This window comes from Aspergillus niger (assembly GCF_000002855.4).
Source record: "Aspergillus niger supercontig An08".
Classification (NCBI taxonomy): Eukaryota; Fungi; Ascomycota; class Eurotiomycetes; order Eurotiales; family Aspergillaceae; genus Aspergillus; species Aspergillus niger.
In genome coordinates, this window is record NT_166524.1 from 1,469,425 (window position 1) to 1,488,114 (window position 18,690).

Genomic DNA, 18,690 nt, shown 5'->3' on the forward strand with positions numbered 1-18,690 from the left:
TTCCACTAGTGAGCCATGTATCCGTGGCCATCGGTCCTCGAAATGCCAGCACTTCGACAGGATGATGATGAAGGTCCCAAAGGCCGGACGACCGCTTGCTAGATGCCCTCATCCGAAGGGAACTTGCAGCTGCCAGAAACTATATGCGTTCATGATCCGCATCCCCAAAGGTGGGTAAATGCGACGGATATGGCCTATCGTTTATCCTTCGGTTGTAGTCGCGTCTTTGGTGACTGACTTCGACTGTGCCATGTAGGCTCGACTTGCTTGTGCAGACCAGTGTACCAAGTGCCTGCTGATGCGGCGGAATCTGCTTCAACCACCCCGATTCCTGCTCCTCCGATGCCGATTGCTGCTCCCAATAAAATCCAGAAACCCATCAAACGACAAGTCAAGACGGCCCCAGAGAATCTTACCAAAGCCTTGAACTCCATACCAGAATTCGGAAACCAGCAATTGGAACATGGAAAATTGGGCCGACCATCGCCTTATACGGCTCAGGAACAACGTTTGAGCAGTTCATATGATATCATCAAGCAAGAACCAACTCCCTCGCACAAGGCCTTCGAGCGCGCTAGCGAAGATAAGGCGCCGCAGGGCGGCAGCTGTTGCTCTCGCAAGCCCCAGCCCTCACAGACTATAACTCCGGAGGTTCAAGCTCCCGCGGTTCAACGTTCCTGTTGTAGCAAGTCCAAGCCGGCGGCTCAAGACGTCGAGATGGAAGGCAGCATTCTTAACAGTTCTGATTACTTCCACCCTCCAGTCTTTGACAGCGATAACGCAAGATACACCCCGAATTCTATTCCTCAAGTTTCGACATGGCAGGATTTCCAAGCAGCGAAGCAGAGCCAGTACATGCAGCCTTTTGCATTGCCCGTATCCGAGTCCGGTTATCTTCCCATGGCCGGACCTGCCGCAGATATTCGTCCTAAGCCACTAGACTTTCAGCATCCGCCTGCTTTCAACAACTATGATCTCTTCAGCAACCAGACTTCTCAGCAACCGTCGGAGAATACGCAGAATGTCGTTGCAGATCCAGAAAGTACTGCTAGCGATGACGCCCATGACTGTAGCTGTGGCGATGGTTGTCAATGTCTGGGCTGCGCGTCTCACCCGTTCAACAACACTACACGACAGCATGTCCAACAAATGGGCCTCCTGGTGGCCCTGAATGATGATGAGCAAAGCCCCGAAAGGCTGAACAGTCATAGAGGCTCCCCTCTGCAAAGTCAACCACCAGACTTCTCATCATTACAATATTCCCTCACAAACTTCGGAAATCCTCTGGGTGAAGGCTTTCACCCTGTTGCAATGCACCCATATGCCCAACAGGGTACGGATCCAAGTCACGTAAATAATGGCTATTCTTCTCCACCTGCGGATTATCTAGGACAGCAGCTCATGGTGCCGTCAGAGTACTATACTCTCGAGTACCCAGTGGGGCTGCCTAGTGCTTGCGTCGATACAACTGGAAGTTGCCAGTGCGGGAATGACTGTACCTGTGTTGGCTGTCTCACCCACAGCGGACACAATGGACTGCCTCTTGAGCCCGCCATGCCCGAGAGCAACTGGGACCACATGAATCTTCCAGGTTTCTCCATGGACGCCGCTGGGCACAGCCCGTCGCAGATGCCCGTGATGGATAACTTTGTCGCTCATTCGAACTCTATGCTGTAGTACCCCGCTTTTCAGCTGCGATTGGATGCAACGCGACTCCACCTTTCTCTCACTCTTATGCCCTTCCTTTGCTTTTCCCGCGATCAAGTTTCTACTCGGATGACCGATGCTTGTTCATGATACCCCTTTCACATAGACGTTGGATGATAGAGGATACAAAAGTCTTTTCGTCCTCTCTATTATTGTATATATTCCTGAGCCATTACTTGCGTTTGTCTAGAGTCTCAAAAGCACGGACCAATCTCCTCCCCCAGCTCTGCGAGCCCTTGTCTTTCTCTTATCGCCTTTTGTTCTATGCTGATTGGCACAACATCTGTAAGAACTATCGTAAAAGAGACTTAGGTCTGGACCTAACGCAGCAAACTGGAGAGAAGCCCAGTAGTGTGATCGTGTGATCAGACAGACGGTCCTTGATGCTAAGGATTAGCTACTATAAAAGCAACATTACAGATGCCTCAACACAGTTAAAAGTGGTAGCACAACGATGAATTGGATGCTAAAGTAGGAAAAAGTCTAGAGAGACCATTTCAAACACGACGAAAGATGTTCTTGATGCAGCTCATTTTCCTTCCCAGCTATACAGGTATCATACAGAAATGGAGGCCGAGCTGCTCTACCTACGCAGGGCATCTCTGACCGGAGAGTCGCCCCGACGGAAGGAGGCTGCAGAAAGTTAGCTAGGACAATTCCTTCCCGTAGTGCGAGAAAAGGGATCTTGGATGCAGTTGCATGAACGTACCGTCAGCTTCCTCCCAAGCACGTCCGGCACCGAAGCCGAGACCAACCCACGCGGGCCAAGCTCTCCGCTTGAAGAGGAGCACGGAGAAGACAACACCGAAGGAGAGACCGAGGGAAGAGCGGATAATGAGGGAGGAGATGGCGCGATCCCACTGTGCATTGAGAAGTTCCGTATTAGCCCGAGCACTACTGACTACACTTCCCGATGACATATGTGCGTGTGTCCCGCAGTTGCAATTTGCGGATGGGGTTGTTCAAGGGCGGAGAGGTCCGGAGGCTCCATGACAGGCCCAACCAACAAGACCATTCAACATCCAGACGGAACAAAGCGATCGATGGGAACTTCAGATGGTGGTGTAAGTACCTTTTCGTTCAGCAGGGCCTCGCTGACGGGCTTGGTGGAGCGTGGGACCGGTGCGACCGGCTGGGATTCGTTGGAGTCGGCCATGGCGATAAGAGCTGAATGTCCGAGAGTTAATTCAAAGACCCAAATTAGGGGTCAATTGGATCGACAGGGACCTGACTGACCTTCGGCAACAGACTACAGAAGGGAGGGTTAGAGATGCAAGCAAAGGAATGAGAAACAAGAAAGAGAAGGAGAGTCGATGGGCGGACGAACTGATCGGGAGGAACGTTTCGAGCTCTGCCGGGCTAAAAGGCGGTCGGAAAAACTAGGCAAAGCGCTCTCCGCTTTCTGGCGTCAGTCTTCAACTTTTTCGACTTTAAGGAATCCCTCACTGGTGGCCCCCCGCAGAAAAAAACGTCAAAGACGAAACCACTCCCCTCGGACTATGTTCGATTAGTGTTGACGCGGTGGCACCGAGGATCTTGGGGAAACCGGTACTTTACGATCTGACTCGTCTCATCCGAGATGCCTTCGGTCGCGGAGGTATGTGTTGGCTCGCGGTCTTTGGAGCATTTTTTGGTTGTATGCAACTTGGGTGTTCGGCTAACCTGCTGGGATTGTTTCTCTCTATACAGCGCCCGCGCTCCTCCCAGGAGGCTTTACTCCGCCTCGAGAAAGGCACCGCGTCCCCGACCACACAGCTGGACGAAGCAGCTCAGATCATCGGCTTGGATCTTGCCCTGTGTGCGAGTCACCCTGAGATTAATCGAACCCCTCATGTTCAGAATAATGCCGCGCCGAAGGAGGAATGGGTGCTCCGGTGGTTGTTGAAGAAATTGCGAGCGGGCAAGAATTATCGCGTCGACTCTACCTCTTTTCTCCTCCTCCGACAGTTGATCGACCTGATTCCGCCAAAAACCCTGGCTACGACTCTGAAGGACCAGAAATTCCTCGCGATTTTCGACCAAGCCGTTGCCGACCTGGAGGAGGATGTATTCGCTGCGTTGAAGGCGGGGACGACTGATCTACTGCCCTCCGATTCGGATTCGAGTCATACCTTGAGCGATTCTCCGCACCGCAATGGCGATTACGATAAGAAGGGAACGAAGAGAAAAAGGGCCGGCGACGATGAAGCAGACGCCATGGATGTTGACGACCAGCCACGCACGCCGATCTCGTGTTTCCTGGCTTTTATTCGCGCCTTGGATTGCCTGTATAGCCTGATCATGCTGGCGAATCGGACTCTGGGAGTGGACGAGGTTGCAAGCTCCCATCTGAAGCATGCTCTGAAGGGTGAGCCAGAGTCAAACGCAGTGACGCTGCAAAAGTCTTTCCGACTGGCTGCCGTGATTTCGACGCAATTTTCCCATGCGCGCAAGACGACGGACCTACAACACCTCCTATACGTATTTCCTGCGGTCTTGGAGCTGTGGGAGTTGAGGTCTTCTCGTCGGGATGACTCGGATAAGGGACTGAGTAACGAGTGCTTTGCAAAACATTGTTTCCAGAGCGCACTCAGACTGCAGGTCTCTGTTCGTTCGATCCGACTCGACACCGATGAGAGGGCTCACGTACTGCATGGGGTAGAGCGCTTGATCGCTCTGCATGTGGTCATACCGACACGCGGGGGATTCTACGAGCGAGGAGGTGCGGGTATTGACTATTCAGCCAGTGAACCGGATTGGAGTCCTGTTAAACCCATCTCTGATACGCTTAGACCTATCCTCTGCAGACCAGAATGCCCGACAGAGACTGCAGAGGACACCACTGTGCAGAAGAAAATCATGTGGAAAACAGCAGAATTACTCCCGGAATTCTTCGACATAGCGGTTCGTTCGGTTCCAAGAGATACTTTTCGGAGACAGACACACGAGGCGCCATGGCTGGAGACTCTGTTCGTTGCTATTGCAGAGCTGGCATTTTCAATTGTAAAATCTGAAAATACAACCACTTACCTTCCTGAATTCGTCGGCATTTTGGAGCGTCTCTTCCGTGTGGTTCTTGTACGCAACGTGCAGTTGTCTCTACATACGTTGCTCACTCACGCTTCTTACACCGGACTCCTCAAGGATGGGTTGTCGCAGATCGAATGGAATCTTACATCTCTGCTTGTTGAGCTCGGTGTTGATATCTTCCTCCCTAACTCTGGTCTCAGTGACTCAACAAAATTGCTGAAGGCTCTGCTGGAGAAGATCTTCTCCCATTGGCGCAGCGGTACGCCCCAACGTGACGGCAGCTATGAGACCATCAAGAACGGCATTGTTATCCCTCTGCTGCGTGGTTTCGTAGCCGCTCGAGACTTGCCCACCTTCATGGAGTACTGGTACGAGCAGCTCATCGAGGTTGAAGAGGCACGGTCACAAAACAAAAACTTGGACTCCTTTATTGTTTGGGAGGACGATGACGTGTGCAATGCATATGGCGATGTAATGCGAAGTCCTCTCACTCACACATTTGCAGCTGCGCAGCTAAAGGCAGCTGCGGTGGAAATAAGGAGCGAGGATGGGAAGATTTCCGATGCGCCCGGTGCCTATGCGCAGTTCGTTATCCTAGAGTCTGGCTTCAGATATCGTGATCTGAGCTTCGCGGACAAGAACGAGTCTCTTAGCTCTGTCATTCACACCGCGGCATCTACCTTGTCGTCGAAGCAATCCTTGCATTGGCGATGGCGGCTGTGGCGCCTCGCTCGAAACCTTCTCGAAAACAATGTTCAGTCCACCGACAATGATCTTGGAGTTGCGATTATGCACCTGGTTGATACAGGTGCAGCGACTATTCGGCGTCACCATAAGGATCGGTTGCAGAAACCTTGGGCTCCATTGGAATGTTTCGAGGCATATCAATTTACGCTTGCCGCCATCAAGGGGTCGCTGGACAACGATCAGTTCAAATCGCTTACCAGCCAAATTACAGAGCTGGTCAAATCCATCTCCGACAAAGATGCTTCGGATGCGATTGTATCACCCTGGAATGGGCGCATCGAGACTCTAAATAGGCCGGACACTCTTGCCCTGGCGTATTTTCTGACGCTTGTCAGAAGTCCAGATGTTTGGGATCGGGTTGAGCCTGAAACTAGACGCTCTTTGTTTGGTCATATCCTCTTTTTGGCAACATCTCAGTACAAGATATCACCGTCGGCTTTGGAGACTATTAGCCCTGAACTCAGATACCTTCAGGCCTGGGCTGGCGTTGTCTGCCATGAGTATCTGCTCAGCGCCCCGGCCATCGCGTCTGATCTAATCTCCGTGCTTTCGAGCCGGGTTAAGGAGGACATCACGAATCGTAAACTCTATGTTGAGAGCTTGCAGAGGATTCCTGCCCCACTTATCGTGCGCCGTCAGAGAGCAATTTTGCTGGATCTTTTACAGGAGGTGATTGTCCAGGAAGACAGCACGCCTGAAGTCACTGTTGGAATGTTGTCATTGATGGCCAAGCTGGCTGATATGCCTAAATCTGCCGCGGCCGTCACCAGCAATTGGGAGCCAGTCTGGACGATTGCCAAGGCTGTCACCCTGCAGGGAAACGATGTTGATCTTCAAATCATGAAGGCGTTCCGCAATCTGCACAGAGCAGTCATAGCTAAGCTGCTTGTTCTGTCCGATGAAGAGCGTCATAAGCTGTTCAAGAAGATGTACCGCAAGGTCTCATCAAAGGCATCGAAACTACAAAACCTTGACCGTGACTCCATGGATTGCTTTTATCTGAGGATCTCTCTGTCTCAGCTATGGCACCACCGTAAGCAGCTTGTGACTGTCTTCGACGAGACAGATCTTGCAGCTTGCCGACAGAAGGTATTTGACCTGGTGGTTGTGGAAGTGAAGTCAGTCAAGGATCAGTGCAAGAAACAACAGCTGGAAGAGACGATTACCCTCATTAAGATCATTGATGCGCTGGAAGACTTTGAGGACCTTGCTACGGATCATGCCGAAGTCGAAAAGTTCCTGTCAAAGATCGAAAGTTACGTGGAGAAGTCGGTTGATTCGGGCTCCTCGCTGAGAAGGCTTATAAGACGTCGCGTCCTGGCCGGGCGCGGCTCTGAAAAGAGTATTACACAACCTGTGATCCAATGTGCCGAGGCCCTTCCGCTGCAGCATATGTACAGCGAGGAACAGCGGCTCTTCATCCGGTCCACCTCTGGAAGGTTTCAGTCCATGTCCGTAGAAGAGTTGACTCGAGTGATCCAAGATGTGCGGGAATTAGGCTTTGTTGGCGAGAATGCGGAGTACCATTTGCTTATTGCCGGGTTGGCGATTGCCTCGTTGCCTCCAATCGAGGACAAAGAAAGCCTCACGGCCAAAGAATTATCGTTGGTTTGCACCGCAGTAACCGAATCTCTTCCCCGCAACAAATCTATCGAGCAGTTTACTCTTGCGACCGAATGCCTCGACATCCTTCTTCGGAATTACACTCGCTGTATCACGCAATGGAACGTCGATAATATGCTGGGATCCATTGCAGTGTGCGCTTCCAAGTCGGGACCTTGCATCGACCCCGAATATGCGGGAACCGTCTATATCCGCCTGTGTCGCCTGATGGGTGTTCTCTTGGGTATCCACCGTCAGAAGCTCGGAGGCCGGTTCCACCTCATCCTGCCTGCTGTCGAACGACTGCTGGACTGTTTGTTTGCTCGGTCTAAGAAGCGCAGTCGATCCATGATCCATGAAAAGAAACTCGGTCAACAACCATACTGGCTTGCTCCTTTGCAAGCCTCGCATGCAGTTCACTTCACCCGTCTCCTCACGTCATTGTGCGACCCTACCGTATCCGCAGTGTCAAGACCGACCCAGTCCGCAGGTGGCTATGAGGGGCTGACCGATCAGACCAAAAAAGCCAAGCGAATCGCAGGACAGTACCTTCAGTACCTGATCATGGAGTATACGCAGAGCTCCCTGCGCGGCACACTTGCCCCCGAAGTGAAGGCCGCCATTGTCCCTGGTCTGTACGCAGTCTTGGATGTGATGTCGCGCGAAACGATGCGTGCCATGAACGCGGGACTGGACGTGTCTGGCCGGGCGGTGTTCAAGGCGCTGTACGATGATTATGTGAAATTTGGCAAGTGGAATAAGGGCTAAGCGATGGCATAGGTTCGGTGGTAGGCACGGCGGGTGTAGATTGCATATAGACACTTCTTCTGTACTTAGTTACTTATTTTCAACGGGTGCTGTGCTTCGCGCGCACCGCGAAATCCATAATTATTCTAAAACACATGGATGGTCTTCGTGCGATAGTATCTCTTTGTAAAATCAAGAGATCATAGACCTCGGGGCGACTTGCTCGCTACAGAGGTTCAATTCTCTCATCAACAGTACTACTAATATGCCTCAGACTTGTGTGTAGTACCTTTGCTGGTCGCTTTACCTACCTAACCTTCTTGGCTTACTCCATGAATCACGGAGCCTCTTTCTACATGCAGTCAATCTTTCCCTTTTTATTGTATTTGGTATTCACGTACAAAAGTACAAGAATGCCTTGCTTTTCTACTCCGAGACTCCCAAACCTCGCACCGATTAAGAAGAATAAGAAAAAGGTTAAAATTCACAAGGTCCAGATCCAAAAGAATTCTCGCACACCACTCCCTTTTCTCTACTGCCTTGAATGACACCCCCCCTTTTCCCCTCCAAGAGGCTCGGGATGACGTGTATGGCACCGTCCTGAGCCACGTTTTCAGCGATCCGATCGCAGTTTTGACTTCTCGGGAACTGGGATCTGAGTTTGTCGAGGCTAGATAAAGGTAGGGAGGGAAGGGTGGTGGTGGTTAAGGAAGAAAGTGTAAATTGTTTGCTGGTTAGTTTTGGGAAGCAGTCATGTAGTAAGTATGAGCGAAATGAGACGGAGAGGCGTTCTTGAATATGTTGAAGAAATTCCGATAAATATCTTTTCTTTTCTTTTCTTTCTTGCTTGCTTTTTTTTTTTTTTTTTTTTTTTTTTTTTTTTTACTTCCCTCTTCTTTCATGGTTCAGTTGCGATGGGTAAGACTGGATATGCAAGCGTCTCTTTGCGTGTGTAAGATGGTGGTGCACTAAGGGGAGGGGGGAGGAGGGAGCAGCGCGCAGATGACGGGAATGGATTCATAGTATTGGGGGCCCCGGATGGATTGTGGTGGTAGTATGGTAGTAGTATGATGTCGTAGTCAGGGTAAACTAGACCATGCGAACGGATTTCAAGGCGCCTGTGGTCGATCATATAGTTAGACTTACTCTTTAAGTGTCCCCAGTGCTTGGTTAACTACTTTATTTAATCAATCAACTGAGAATGATTAATTAGCATTACAATTAGTTGTTAGTTAACAAACTAGTTAGTTAGATGGTTGACTACTTTGAGATAGTATAGTAACTCGTCAAACTGCATGCACACATCAGGTGACTATCACCTGACCGCACTTACACAACGTGTTTTTCACCCCCTTTTGATTGGGGAACTCTAAGCTTCATGCGGGAGGAATTTGCAGGAGAACCTCGGGTTCAAGTTGCGGGAGAGGAACCGGTTATCAGCCGACAATGGGGGACGGACGAAGAAAGCAAACCAGGAACATCGGCATCTGCTGATGGGCTCCAAATCAAACCTTTTAGTTACTCGATGGCATCGAGTCAGCCGGCCTGGCGATTAGATAGGCCCTAGCCACTAAGTGGACCCGTGAACGACTGTGAGTCGCTGGTCGAACTGGGGCACCCCCGGGCTCGGACTGATTGCGGAGGACCAGTGGAGATGCAGAACAGCAGACAAGCCCCGATATCTTCCCTTGAACAACTGATAACGTTCATGCTTACTCGACCCGATCGAGCAATGGAAAATGATTATCGTCCTTTGTGCTCGGCGCTCCTGGTCCGTCCGACAAACGGCCCATGGAGGGCGATAAGCTCGCTTCACATGGGTGGCGCTGGCCAGGTCGATCCCGGCCCTCTTTTGACCAATTTTCTTATCCTTATCTTGTGTCAAAAAGGGCAAAGGAAAAAATAAAGCACAGAAATAAGACATGGGTGAATGAATAACTCACTTCGGTGTCATGCTGGCGTATCCAGCCATTATCAGCCCAGAATCCATGATGGAACCCGCTCCATATCTGTCCCAGCACCCGCCTTGATTGGCCCATCGCCGGGCGATGACGCCGATAGTAGTGCCTTCCAGTTCTTCCTTTTAGTATACGCCCAGACGGACAAAAGTGTTTATATCTCGTCGTTCACCCCCCTGGGACTGTTGGGACTGCACAGGTGAAAGAATTTATTACCTCTCTTCTCTTATCTTCTGTTCTTCCGTGGCTTCTGTTGCGAGCATATATAACCCTGGTGGTTCCGTTCTGCCTCCCATCCAGCCCTAAAAGAAATATTGTCCTCCAACCCCACCCCCATAACCAACAAACCAAACCTACTACTCCGACCATAGCTATCGATAACACCCCCGGTACATATTGTCGCTGCGTCATTTGGTTTTTCAGTTCCAAATTCTGTCGTTTGTCAACATACCACATAGGCCAGAGATGCCTCGAATTAAAGAATGGATCGAAAAGCTCGAGGTGCCTACGGAGCCCGGGTTGACCAATACGCAATTGATGTTGACGAACCGTGACTTGCGGCCAGGTGAGATCATGAAACTGGCAGGCGGATCACATTGAGACGCTCCGTGCTTGTGCAGCCGGATTCAACCAGAGGACACTGGAAGCTGACCGTGTGCAAATTTGATTTCCGCCCTCTGCAGTCGAACACGAGCGTCGTGAATGGAGATGGTACAACTTTATCGCCTTTTGGATTGCAGACTCTCTAAACATTGTGAGTGTCTCGTGCTGCTGTGGTGTCAAATCGAGTCTTCATACACTGTACATTGAACTAACATAGTACTATGCGTATAACAGAACACATGGATGATTTCATCTTCGATGATTGTCGACGGTCTGTCCTGGTGGCAGGCATGGATTTGTGTCTGGGTCGGATATTTCATCGCCGCTTGTTTTGTCTGCTTGACCGGTCGCATCGGTGCAGTTTATCACATCTCATTCCCGGTCGCATGTCGAGCTAGCTTTGGGATATGGGGTTCTTTCTGGCCCGTCTTCAACCGGGCGGCAATGGCTGTCGTTTGGTATGGTGTTCAGGGCTATATCGGAGGTAAGCCTTTCCACCAGAGCTCATAGTACAACAATCCCCTTCCGGATGAGCAAAGCTAACCCCGAGTACTAGGCGAGTGCGTGACCTTGATGATCGAGGCCATCTGGCCAAGTTATAGAAATATCCCCAATCATATTCCCGCAAGCTCTGGCGTTACCACCAAGGACTTTGTGAGCTTCTTCCTGTTCTGGCTCCTATCACTGCCGGCTCTCTGGTTCCCGGTCCATAAGATCAGACATCTCTTTACCGTCAAAGCCATCTACTCTCCCATCGCCGCCATCGCCTTCTTTGCCTGGGCCATCTCTCGTGCTAACGGAATTGGCCCGATCGTGCACCAACCCGCCACAGCTCACGGAAGCACGTTGGCCTGGGCGGTAGTCAAGTCTATCATGAGTTGTCTCGGCAACTTCGCTACGCTGATTGTTAATGACCCGGATTTCTCGAGATTCTCTCGGTCGCCGAAAGACGCGTTGTGGTCCCAGCTACTCACCATCCCGATCGGGTTCGGCATTACCTCCTTCATCGGCATCATCGTTTCGTCTTCTTCTGCTGTCATCTTCGGTGGTGACTTTGTGTGGAACCCGTTGACGCTTTTGGGTCAGTTTTTGGATGGCGCCAGCTCGGCCGAACGCTTCGGAATCTTCGTCATCTCGACTGGCTTTGCTCTGGCCCAGCTGGGGACCAACATTTCTGCCAACTCGGTCTCTGCCGGTACCGATATGACGGCCTTGCTGCCTCGATACCTCAACATCCGCCGGGGTAGTTATATCTGCGCCGCGATCGGCCTGTGCATGTGTCCGGTATGATTATTCTCTCTTTCATAGTCTGTGTGGTCTGAGAAAAGCTAATAGACTCTTAGTGGAAACTTTCGTCTTCATCCAATTCATTCACCACTTACCTCTCAGCCTACTCCATCTTCCTCTCTTCCATCGCCGGGCCCATGATCTCCGACTACTACTTTGTTCGGAAAGGGTATCTGCGAGTGAAAGATCTGTACAGTGTTGGAAATGACTCAGCATACCGTTACACCTACGGCTTCTCCTGGCACGCATACGCCTCGTACCTTGCAGGCATTCTTGTTAATATTGTCGGGTTTGCCGGCGCAGTTGGGCGTACCGTGCCAGTGGGAGCCCAGTATATCTACAACATCAACTACTTTTCCGGGTTCGTCGTCTCATGTGTGATGTATTACGCATTGGCGCGGCTGTTCCCCCTCCCCGCCACCAGCAGCAAGTGGCATGAGGCGGATATTGACGCTGACGAAGACCGTCTGTCCGTAGCGGATGGGCAGGAGGTGTATCTGGAGGATGAGCATCCGACAGGCAAGCCGCTGGACGTCGAAGCTCCTGTTGACCAGAAGCACCCGAAGTCCACCGCTTCATCGGTGCAATGAACGAGACATGACTTTTTCTTTGTTTGTTGATTTGTATTCTAATGACTGAACGCATAACTTTTCGTGAGAAGGTACATATAAGTACAGTGCCATGAACGACCAGAATCTCATACCCAGCGAACTTGTTTTTTTCACTTTCAATACTGCAACAACTTCACAATACTTACCAGGGTCTTGTAGTTCTAGCCAAAGTGATCGAACCCGAGGGGAATGTAGCATTCCATGCCATGTGTAAAAGAGTAAGTCCATCCCAATCAGGTAGGTGGGGAAAGATAGTGCAGATGCTGCTTCCCCACTTGGCGATCCGCTCAGATCGGTCTTTCCCCTTTAGGATGTCATGGTTCTTCGGCGTTCTCGAGGAGGGAGAGACAGTCCTTCACCACTGTGGCATCTACTACTTACTACCTCTCTGCAGCGAATGTTCGTTCCAGTACTACTTCTTGCTCTATGGTTGCTGATTGCCATCGGTGCAGAGTGATGCACATACAAGACAAGAATGCTGTTTACTGTCGAGGATGGTCGTCCCTGTAATCTGTCCAGGTACGCTCTCACTCTTTTACTCAGGCCTGTTGCTGAAACTTGTATGTGTGTGTAGTATTGACGTGTGCGGGCTATTGACTCTCAATTCTTATCAGCAACACAGTGCTCCGCAGTTCAAGAGCAGCTATGCTTAGGACTTTTGAAGGAATAGATGAAATTGTTGAAGGCGGTATGTCCAGTTCTTACACCCTCATTGCTCTTCCTTCTCAGCCCCATCCTTATTTACCTCCTACTTGTCATTACTCTATCCTCTTCTGCTTTTCTCTTTATAATAACTTGAAATTGGGAGTATTTCATTGCTAACCGGGCAGTCAACTCATAGAATGACTCCATGCAGCAGACTGGTCAGCCCAAGCGACTTTGCCAGCTTGGTCGGCCTGGAATAGGAGCCTCAGGTATTGCTCTGAAGGTTTGAACTCTTAGCCCAATATACGCATAAGATTGCATGATGCGGGTACAATAATGTATACTCGAGCGAAGGCCTGCTGACCGATAAATCATCACGAGCGCTTGACGGAGAAATTGAGAATTGTAACCCCGATGTTCCACCTCTGTTTGACAGGAAGACAGATAAATCAGGAAATGGGGGTCTTACGTGCGAACCGAACAGCCTACAGTACATGAGCAATATGATATTATTGTACAATTTCTGAGTGTCGCCTGTCGATGTCCTTCACACTTGCCCATACTGGTTAGCGGATCGACAAGCTGACCTCCAGTGCCTGGAGCCCAGTCCTACTTTGCAAAGAGTGAGCGAATCAAAACCAAAAACCTCTTGTCGTCACCAGCCAAAAAGATCATTATCGATGTTTATGCTAGTGTCGACTGGACTGCGGGCTTTAAGGTACATCATACAGATCGCGTGACGTGGCGGGGTCTCTAGCTCTTTTAGTCTCGCCTTACTTGTCTTCACCTCCTATCTACCCGGAGTCTGCTGCTCATCATAACTTTTCAAATCACCATCATCAGATAATCGTCGTGTCGCTGGTCCGGATCAGGACGGTCATGACACCTCACAATGGCCTCGCTAATTGTCGTTATAGCCCAGCTGACAGTGCTCACTCTCGCTAGTCGGATGGTTTACCTATGCTACTTCCATCCTTTGGCACCCTACCCAGGCCCTTTCTGGGCCCGCTGTACGAACCTGTGGTTCGTGCTCACCTACTCATATCCCCTGCGTATTCTTGAAGCCTTTGAGCTGACAAGTTGGGTCTAAAGGCGGTTTTTCACGTTCATGACCGGCAGACTCCATCTTGCCGAACAGCAACTTCATCAAAAATTCGGTCCTGTAGTTCGTGTTGCCCCAAATTGGCTATCTTTTTCGAGCTTAGAAGACTTTGACGCCATCTATGGATTCAACAAATCTGTCGAGAAGGGTGACTTCTATGCGTTTGGGCGGAGTCCCAGCCAACGTGAAGCAAGTATATTTTCAACGAAGTCGGATACCATCCACCGCCACAAAAAAAGGAAGGTTTTAGGGCCGGCTCTTTCCAGTTCGAAAGTAGCAAGGTATGAGCCTGTTATCGAAGAACATGTAGCAATCCTTTTGGCACGATTGGAGGCATCACGACAACCGGCAGGGACAGCAATTGCAACTGCAAACGTGGCTCCTTTGATATCTCGGTTCACCCTGGATACAATGCTGGAAATCCTGTTCGGCTCAGCTATAGCATCAAACCCATATACTGATAGTGCCGCCGCCGGTGCTATATGCTCGCAGCTTCGCAAGATGACCAAGAGAGCATGGAGTTACTCTCTCTGGCCAATCTACGGGCGGATTATGAATAGCTGGGCCATCAATTACTTGCTTCGCAGCCTTTTTTACAACGGAGATGGGGCACAGACTGGGATGACTGGGCTCGCGGCTGCCGTTCACAGGGCAATCATGCGGGATCCCCAACATGTTATGCAATCTCCAAAGCCTGGAATCGTGAAAAGCTGGCTCGAAGTCCCTGTTGACGACGTAAATCGTATGAAACAGCCCGAGGTCCTAGCTGAAGCTATGAATATGGTCTTCGCAGGTCCCGGGAGCATGGCGGCCGCTCTCACGGCTATTGTATACCATTTGGGTTCGGAAGAAGGACAGGTCTGGCAGGATAAAATTCGCAGGAAAGGAGCAGTCTCTAGTCAGAGTATAACGGCTGCCACGATCCCCCTCGAGCTACAGGCCGTGATGAAAGAGGCGATGCGTTTTCAAGGAGTCTTTCCAACAGCATTTCCTCGAGTGATCATGTCGGGTGCTGAACGTGTCATTCCCAGCCTGTCAACACCGCTACCGGTCGGCACTACAGTGTCGGCGAATACCTATGTCTTGAGTCGGTCGCGCGAGATCTGGGGAGACGATGCTGATCAATGGATTCCGGAGCGATGGATTGGAGATGCTGAACACAGGCGGCAGATGGAAACAAAGTTCGTAGCCTTTAGCAAGGGTCCGCGAGGCTGCGTTGGGAAGGACCTGGCACTGATTGTACTGGCCAAAGCGGTGATGGGACTCATCCTACAATGGCAGATCATAAGCGTAGGAAGTCTGCGGGGAAAGAGCTGGCTGGAAATGCAGTATGACGACTGTTGGCTAGAACTCAGACGATTGTCCACAGCGCCGTAGATGGCTGCCGATGATGACTCGGTCGGCGCGTCGGGATCCCTTTCTGGAAGGTCGGGGTCCCTTTCTGGAACCGACAATGTCCACATCATGGCAATCTGTCGGACTGGGCTCTCTAATGACCAACTCAGTTGGTTAGGATCGCCTTGAAAGCTTCGTTGTCGAGATTTTTGCCTGAGTCACGGGGTCCCACATGTGGCTATTTATATGGAGCATATCGCTCTTGCTCCGTGCCGATCATCTTCAGTCGATCGATCCCATATTTCACCTCCTTAACAAAATTTAGCTCCGAATCATTTCAAAAAGACAAAGGATTGTGAAAAAGATTTTAATTTTCCTGAACTGGTCTTCATTCATTGATCACCTACCCTTCAGCTGCTACGTCGTCGTCACCAAGTTTGGACTATTCCCTCCTCGGTCCTCTCAAAGCACGCTCACCACCGCATTTTGAAGAAATGTTGTCTGGCGGGGCTCTTCCTCAAACACTGGGTTCCATCACTGCTACCAAAATCAAGGAACTCTCGAAACAACGAACACTGTTCGAGAAGCGAAGAGCAGAGATTGTACAAGCTGCCGAGGATGCCCCCAGTCTACGATCAAAGGCCCAAGTCCTCCTGGAAGGTGTAACCAAGCTAAAGGGATTCCCTAATGATGCACTTGACCAGGAGGACCTAGATACGGACGACTCATCTAATGAGGAATCTGCCGTTGTAGATCAGACTGAGCGCGCTACTCACGCTAATATTCGTCGCTTTCTTCTGCAAAGCAAGTATGATCCTTCTGTCTCAGACCGCAGCCTGAAAGGTTGGATTGCCCAGCTCGAAAAGGAGCTCAGTTACCTTGAGCTAAGGCATAAGCATGCCGACTTCTATAGCGAGCTGGTCACGGAATGGCTGCGTGACTTCGAAGAGGTGGCTGCTTCTGGCTCCGCAACGGACGAGGACGGGTCGCAAGAAATGGCTTTCGAAAATATTGGTCGGTCAGAAATGCACGAACAGCGAGCCACATGGGAGTCCCTGGTCTTCACAGAGGCAGATGTAGATGGGGCTGCCATCAAAGCCTACCTTGACAGTCTATTCAAAGCAACAACGCCCTCACAGCAAGCATTGAAGCAATTGCGGGAGGCAGTCAGGACATTCGGAAATGATTTTGCTTCGAAGAAATCTTGGCTTGAGGCCAGCGACCTCAAGTGGGTTTCAGATTCATTGCTGAAGTCCGATTTGCTCACCAAAGAAAAGATGGCCGTTCTGAAGGAGTTCATGCGCAACCCGGCAGTCGCCCAGGAGGTCGCGGATGTTCTCAATATGCGCCTTGCCTCTCTTGACAACTGGAGCTGGCCCGCAGAGGGTATCCCGGTAGAAATGCGCCGCCAGCTGAATGGTAAATACCGGGTATTCATGGACGAAGACCTGCTGGATGGTCTTATGCTCGAATACCTGGGGTTGAAATGGTCAGTGACATTTCAATCTGCCTTCACCTCATTTCTCAACACGCCAGCTTGGAAGTTTCTTCGCGAACAAATTTCCAGGCGCGAAATGTCTCGTCGTTCTCGATTCACGGGGACAAATGCCAAAGGCTTTGGTACAACGAGTGTCAACGACCACCGGAAGGAGACGTACAAACAAGATTACTTTATGAGCCTCCTACCTTCCTCGGTGGATGCGAACATGAACCCATATGGCGAGGACACGGAGCTTGATAACGCAAAGAAGAACCCACTGGAAACGAAGCACTCGCTGCTACATCTTCTGATTACCGAATCCCTCCTATATACCTCGTTGCACGGCCGATTCACTGCTATTAGATCTGATTTCAAGTGGTTTGGGCCCTCTCTCTCGCATACTACAATACTGGTTGTATTGGAGTACTTTGGCGTTCCGCGAATCTGGCTGGACTTTTTCCACAAATTTTTGAAAACTCCAGTAACGTTTGTACACGACGGTTCAGGTGCCTCCAGACGAATTCGGAGCCGGGGGGTTCCTATGAGCCATGCCCTTTCAACTTGTTTTGGGGAGGCCGTCTTGTTCTGCATGGATTTTGCGGTGAACCAAAGCACAGACGGGGCTTATCTATATCGGCTGCATGATGACTTCTGGTTCTGGGGTCACGAAGAGACTTGTGTCAAAGCCTGGGCTACAATGGAAGAATTTACCAAGGTCATGGGCTTGGAGATAAACGAGGAGAAAACGGGGACGGTGCGCCTGAAGGGCAAAGACGTGGAAGATCAACAAAGTCGACCTAGTGGCTCCCAGGAGAAGGAAGAGTCGGATCCCCTGCCTGGAGGAGATATCCGCTGGGGATTCCTGAAGCTGGATCCTTCAGAAGGTCGGTTTGTCATCGATCAAGAACAGGTCGACAGCCACATTGCGGAGCTACAGCGCCAGCTCTCATCCTGCAAGAGTGTCTTCTCATGGGTCCAGGCATGGAACAGTTACTTTGGGCGGTTTTTCGCTAACAACTTTGCGAAACCAGCCATGTGCTTTGGGAGAAGCCATATAGATATGGCCATATCTACACTGAGTCGTATTGAACGCACTTTGTTTCCCGAAACCTCCAGTGGAGTAACTGACTATCTGCGCCACGTGATTGCAGATCGATTCGGTGTTGAGGACCTCCCAGAAGGGTTTTTCTACTTTCCTGTAGAATTCGGCGGGCTGGAGCTCCTGAACCCTTATATACCTTTCCTCGCCATGCGCGAGAATATTAAAGCAACACCTAAGGGTCGGCTGCATAAGGCCTTTGTGCAATACGAGCTGGGATACCACGATTGCAAGCGGCGATTTGACGAAGGGACTTCTGCTGAGCCATCTACTTCGCTGAGAACCGAAGTTGACGACGACTTGGCTGATATGACTCTGGAGGAATACACCCGGTACTCGGAAACCTATAGCCGCCCACTTTTGGAGGCATACACGGAATTGATCCGTGTTCCTAAGGAGATCAGTATCAACCTGACCCCAGAATTGCATCGAAACCAGATGTCTCTGGACGAGAGCGTTACCAAGGATACCAGTGACCGCAAGGCGATCTCGGACATGTGGTATAGCATGTCAGCATATTGGCAGTGGACGGCAGAGTTGTATCAGGAAGAGATGGTAAAGACTTACGGGAATTTAGCAGCTGTGAATAGGGAGTCTATGCCTGTGGGGGTGGTCAAGACGCTGAAGGAAGGCAAACTCAGATGGCAGAGCTGATTCGGAGGGTGTGCTTGTTTGTGTACATTGCTTCTTGCTGATTGACTCACTCTGCCAAGGAGGCCTGGTGTACAATAATAATGACATAAATAATTGGATCAAGG

The 18,690-nt window shown here is 50.6% G+C and overlaps 6 protein-coding genes across 6 annotated transcripts; 5 read left to right on the forward strand and 1 right to left on the reverse strand.

Moving 5' to 3' along the window:
• Positions 1–61: 61 nt before the first annotated feature.
• Positions 62–1,677, forward strand: An08g06210 (uncharacterized protein; the record flags this gene model as incomplete). The annotated part of the gene is made up of 2 exons (XM_059749115.1): positions 62–170; positions 281–1,677. The coding sequence occupies 2 exons, from the start codon at positions 62–64 to the stop codon at positions 1,675–1,677; spliced, it is 1,506 nt and encodes a 501-aa protein (XP_059604090.1).
• A 677-nt stretch (positions 1,678–2,354) lies between these two features.
• On the reverse strand, positions 2,355–2,627 carry An08g06220 (uncharacterized protein; the record flags this gene model as incomplete). Its single annotated transcript, XM_001392700.3, has 1 exon — positions 2,355–2,627. The coding sequence occupies one exon, from the start codon at positions 2,625–2,627 to the stop codon at positions 2,355–2,357; it is 273 nt and encodes a 90-aa protein (XP_001392737.3).
• Positions 2,628–3,286: 659 nt separating this feature from the next.
• Positions 3,287–7,833, forward strand: An08g06230 (uncharacterized protein; the record flags this gene model as incomplete). Its single annotated transcript, XM_001392701.1, has 2 exons — positions 3,287–3,304; positions 3,397–7,833. The coding sequence occupies 2 exons, from the start codon at positions 3,287–3,289 to the stop codon at positions 7,831–7,833; spliced, it is 4,455 nt and encodes a 1,484-aa protein (XP_001392738.1).
• A 2,402-nt stretch (positions 7,834–10,235) lies between these two features.
• An08g06240 (uncharacterized protein) lies at positions 10,236–12,250 on the forward strand (the record flags this gene model as incomplete). The annotated part of the gene is made up of 5 exons (XM_001392702.3): positions 10,236–10,335; positions 10,454–10,524; positions 10,608–10,857; positions 10,930–11,657; positions 11,717–12,250. The coding sequence occupies 5 exons, from the start codon at positions 10,236–10,238 to the stop codon at positions 12,248–12,250; spliced, it is 1,683 nt and encodes a 560-aa protein (XP_001392739.1).
• A 1,558-nt stretch (positions 12,251–13,808) lies between these two features.
• On the forward strand, positions 13,809–15,395 carry An08g06250 (uncharacterized protein; the record flags this gene model as incomplete). Its single annotated transcript, XM_059749116.1, has 2 exons — positions 13,809–13,926; positions 14,083–15,395. 2 exons carry the CDS (start codon positions 13,809–13,811, stop codon positions 15,393–15,395), a joined length of 1,431 nt encoding a protein of 476 aa, XP_059604091.1.
• Positions 15,396–15,847: 452 nt separating this feature from the next.
• On the forward strand, positions 15,848–18,586 carry An08g06260 (uncharacterized protein; the record flags this gene model as incomplete). The annotated part of the gene is made up of 1 exon (XM_001392704.1): positions 15,848–18,586. One exon carries the CDS (start codon positions 15,848–15,850, stop codon positions 18,584–18,586), a length of 2,739 nt encoding a protein of 912 aa, XP_001392741.1.
• Positions 18,587–18,690: the final 104 nt, after the last annotated feature.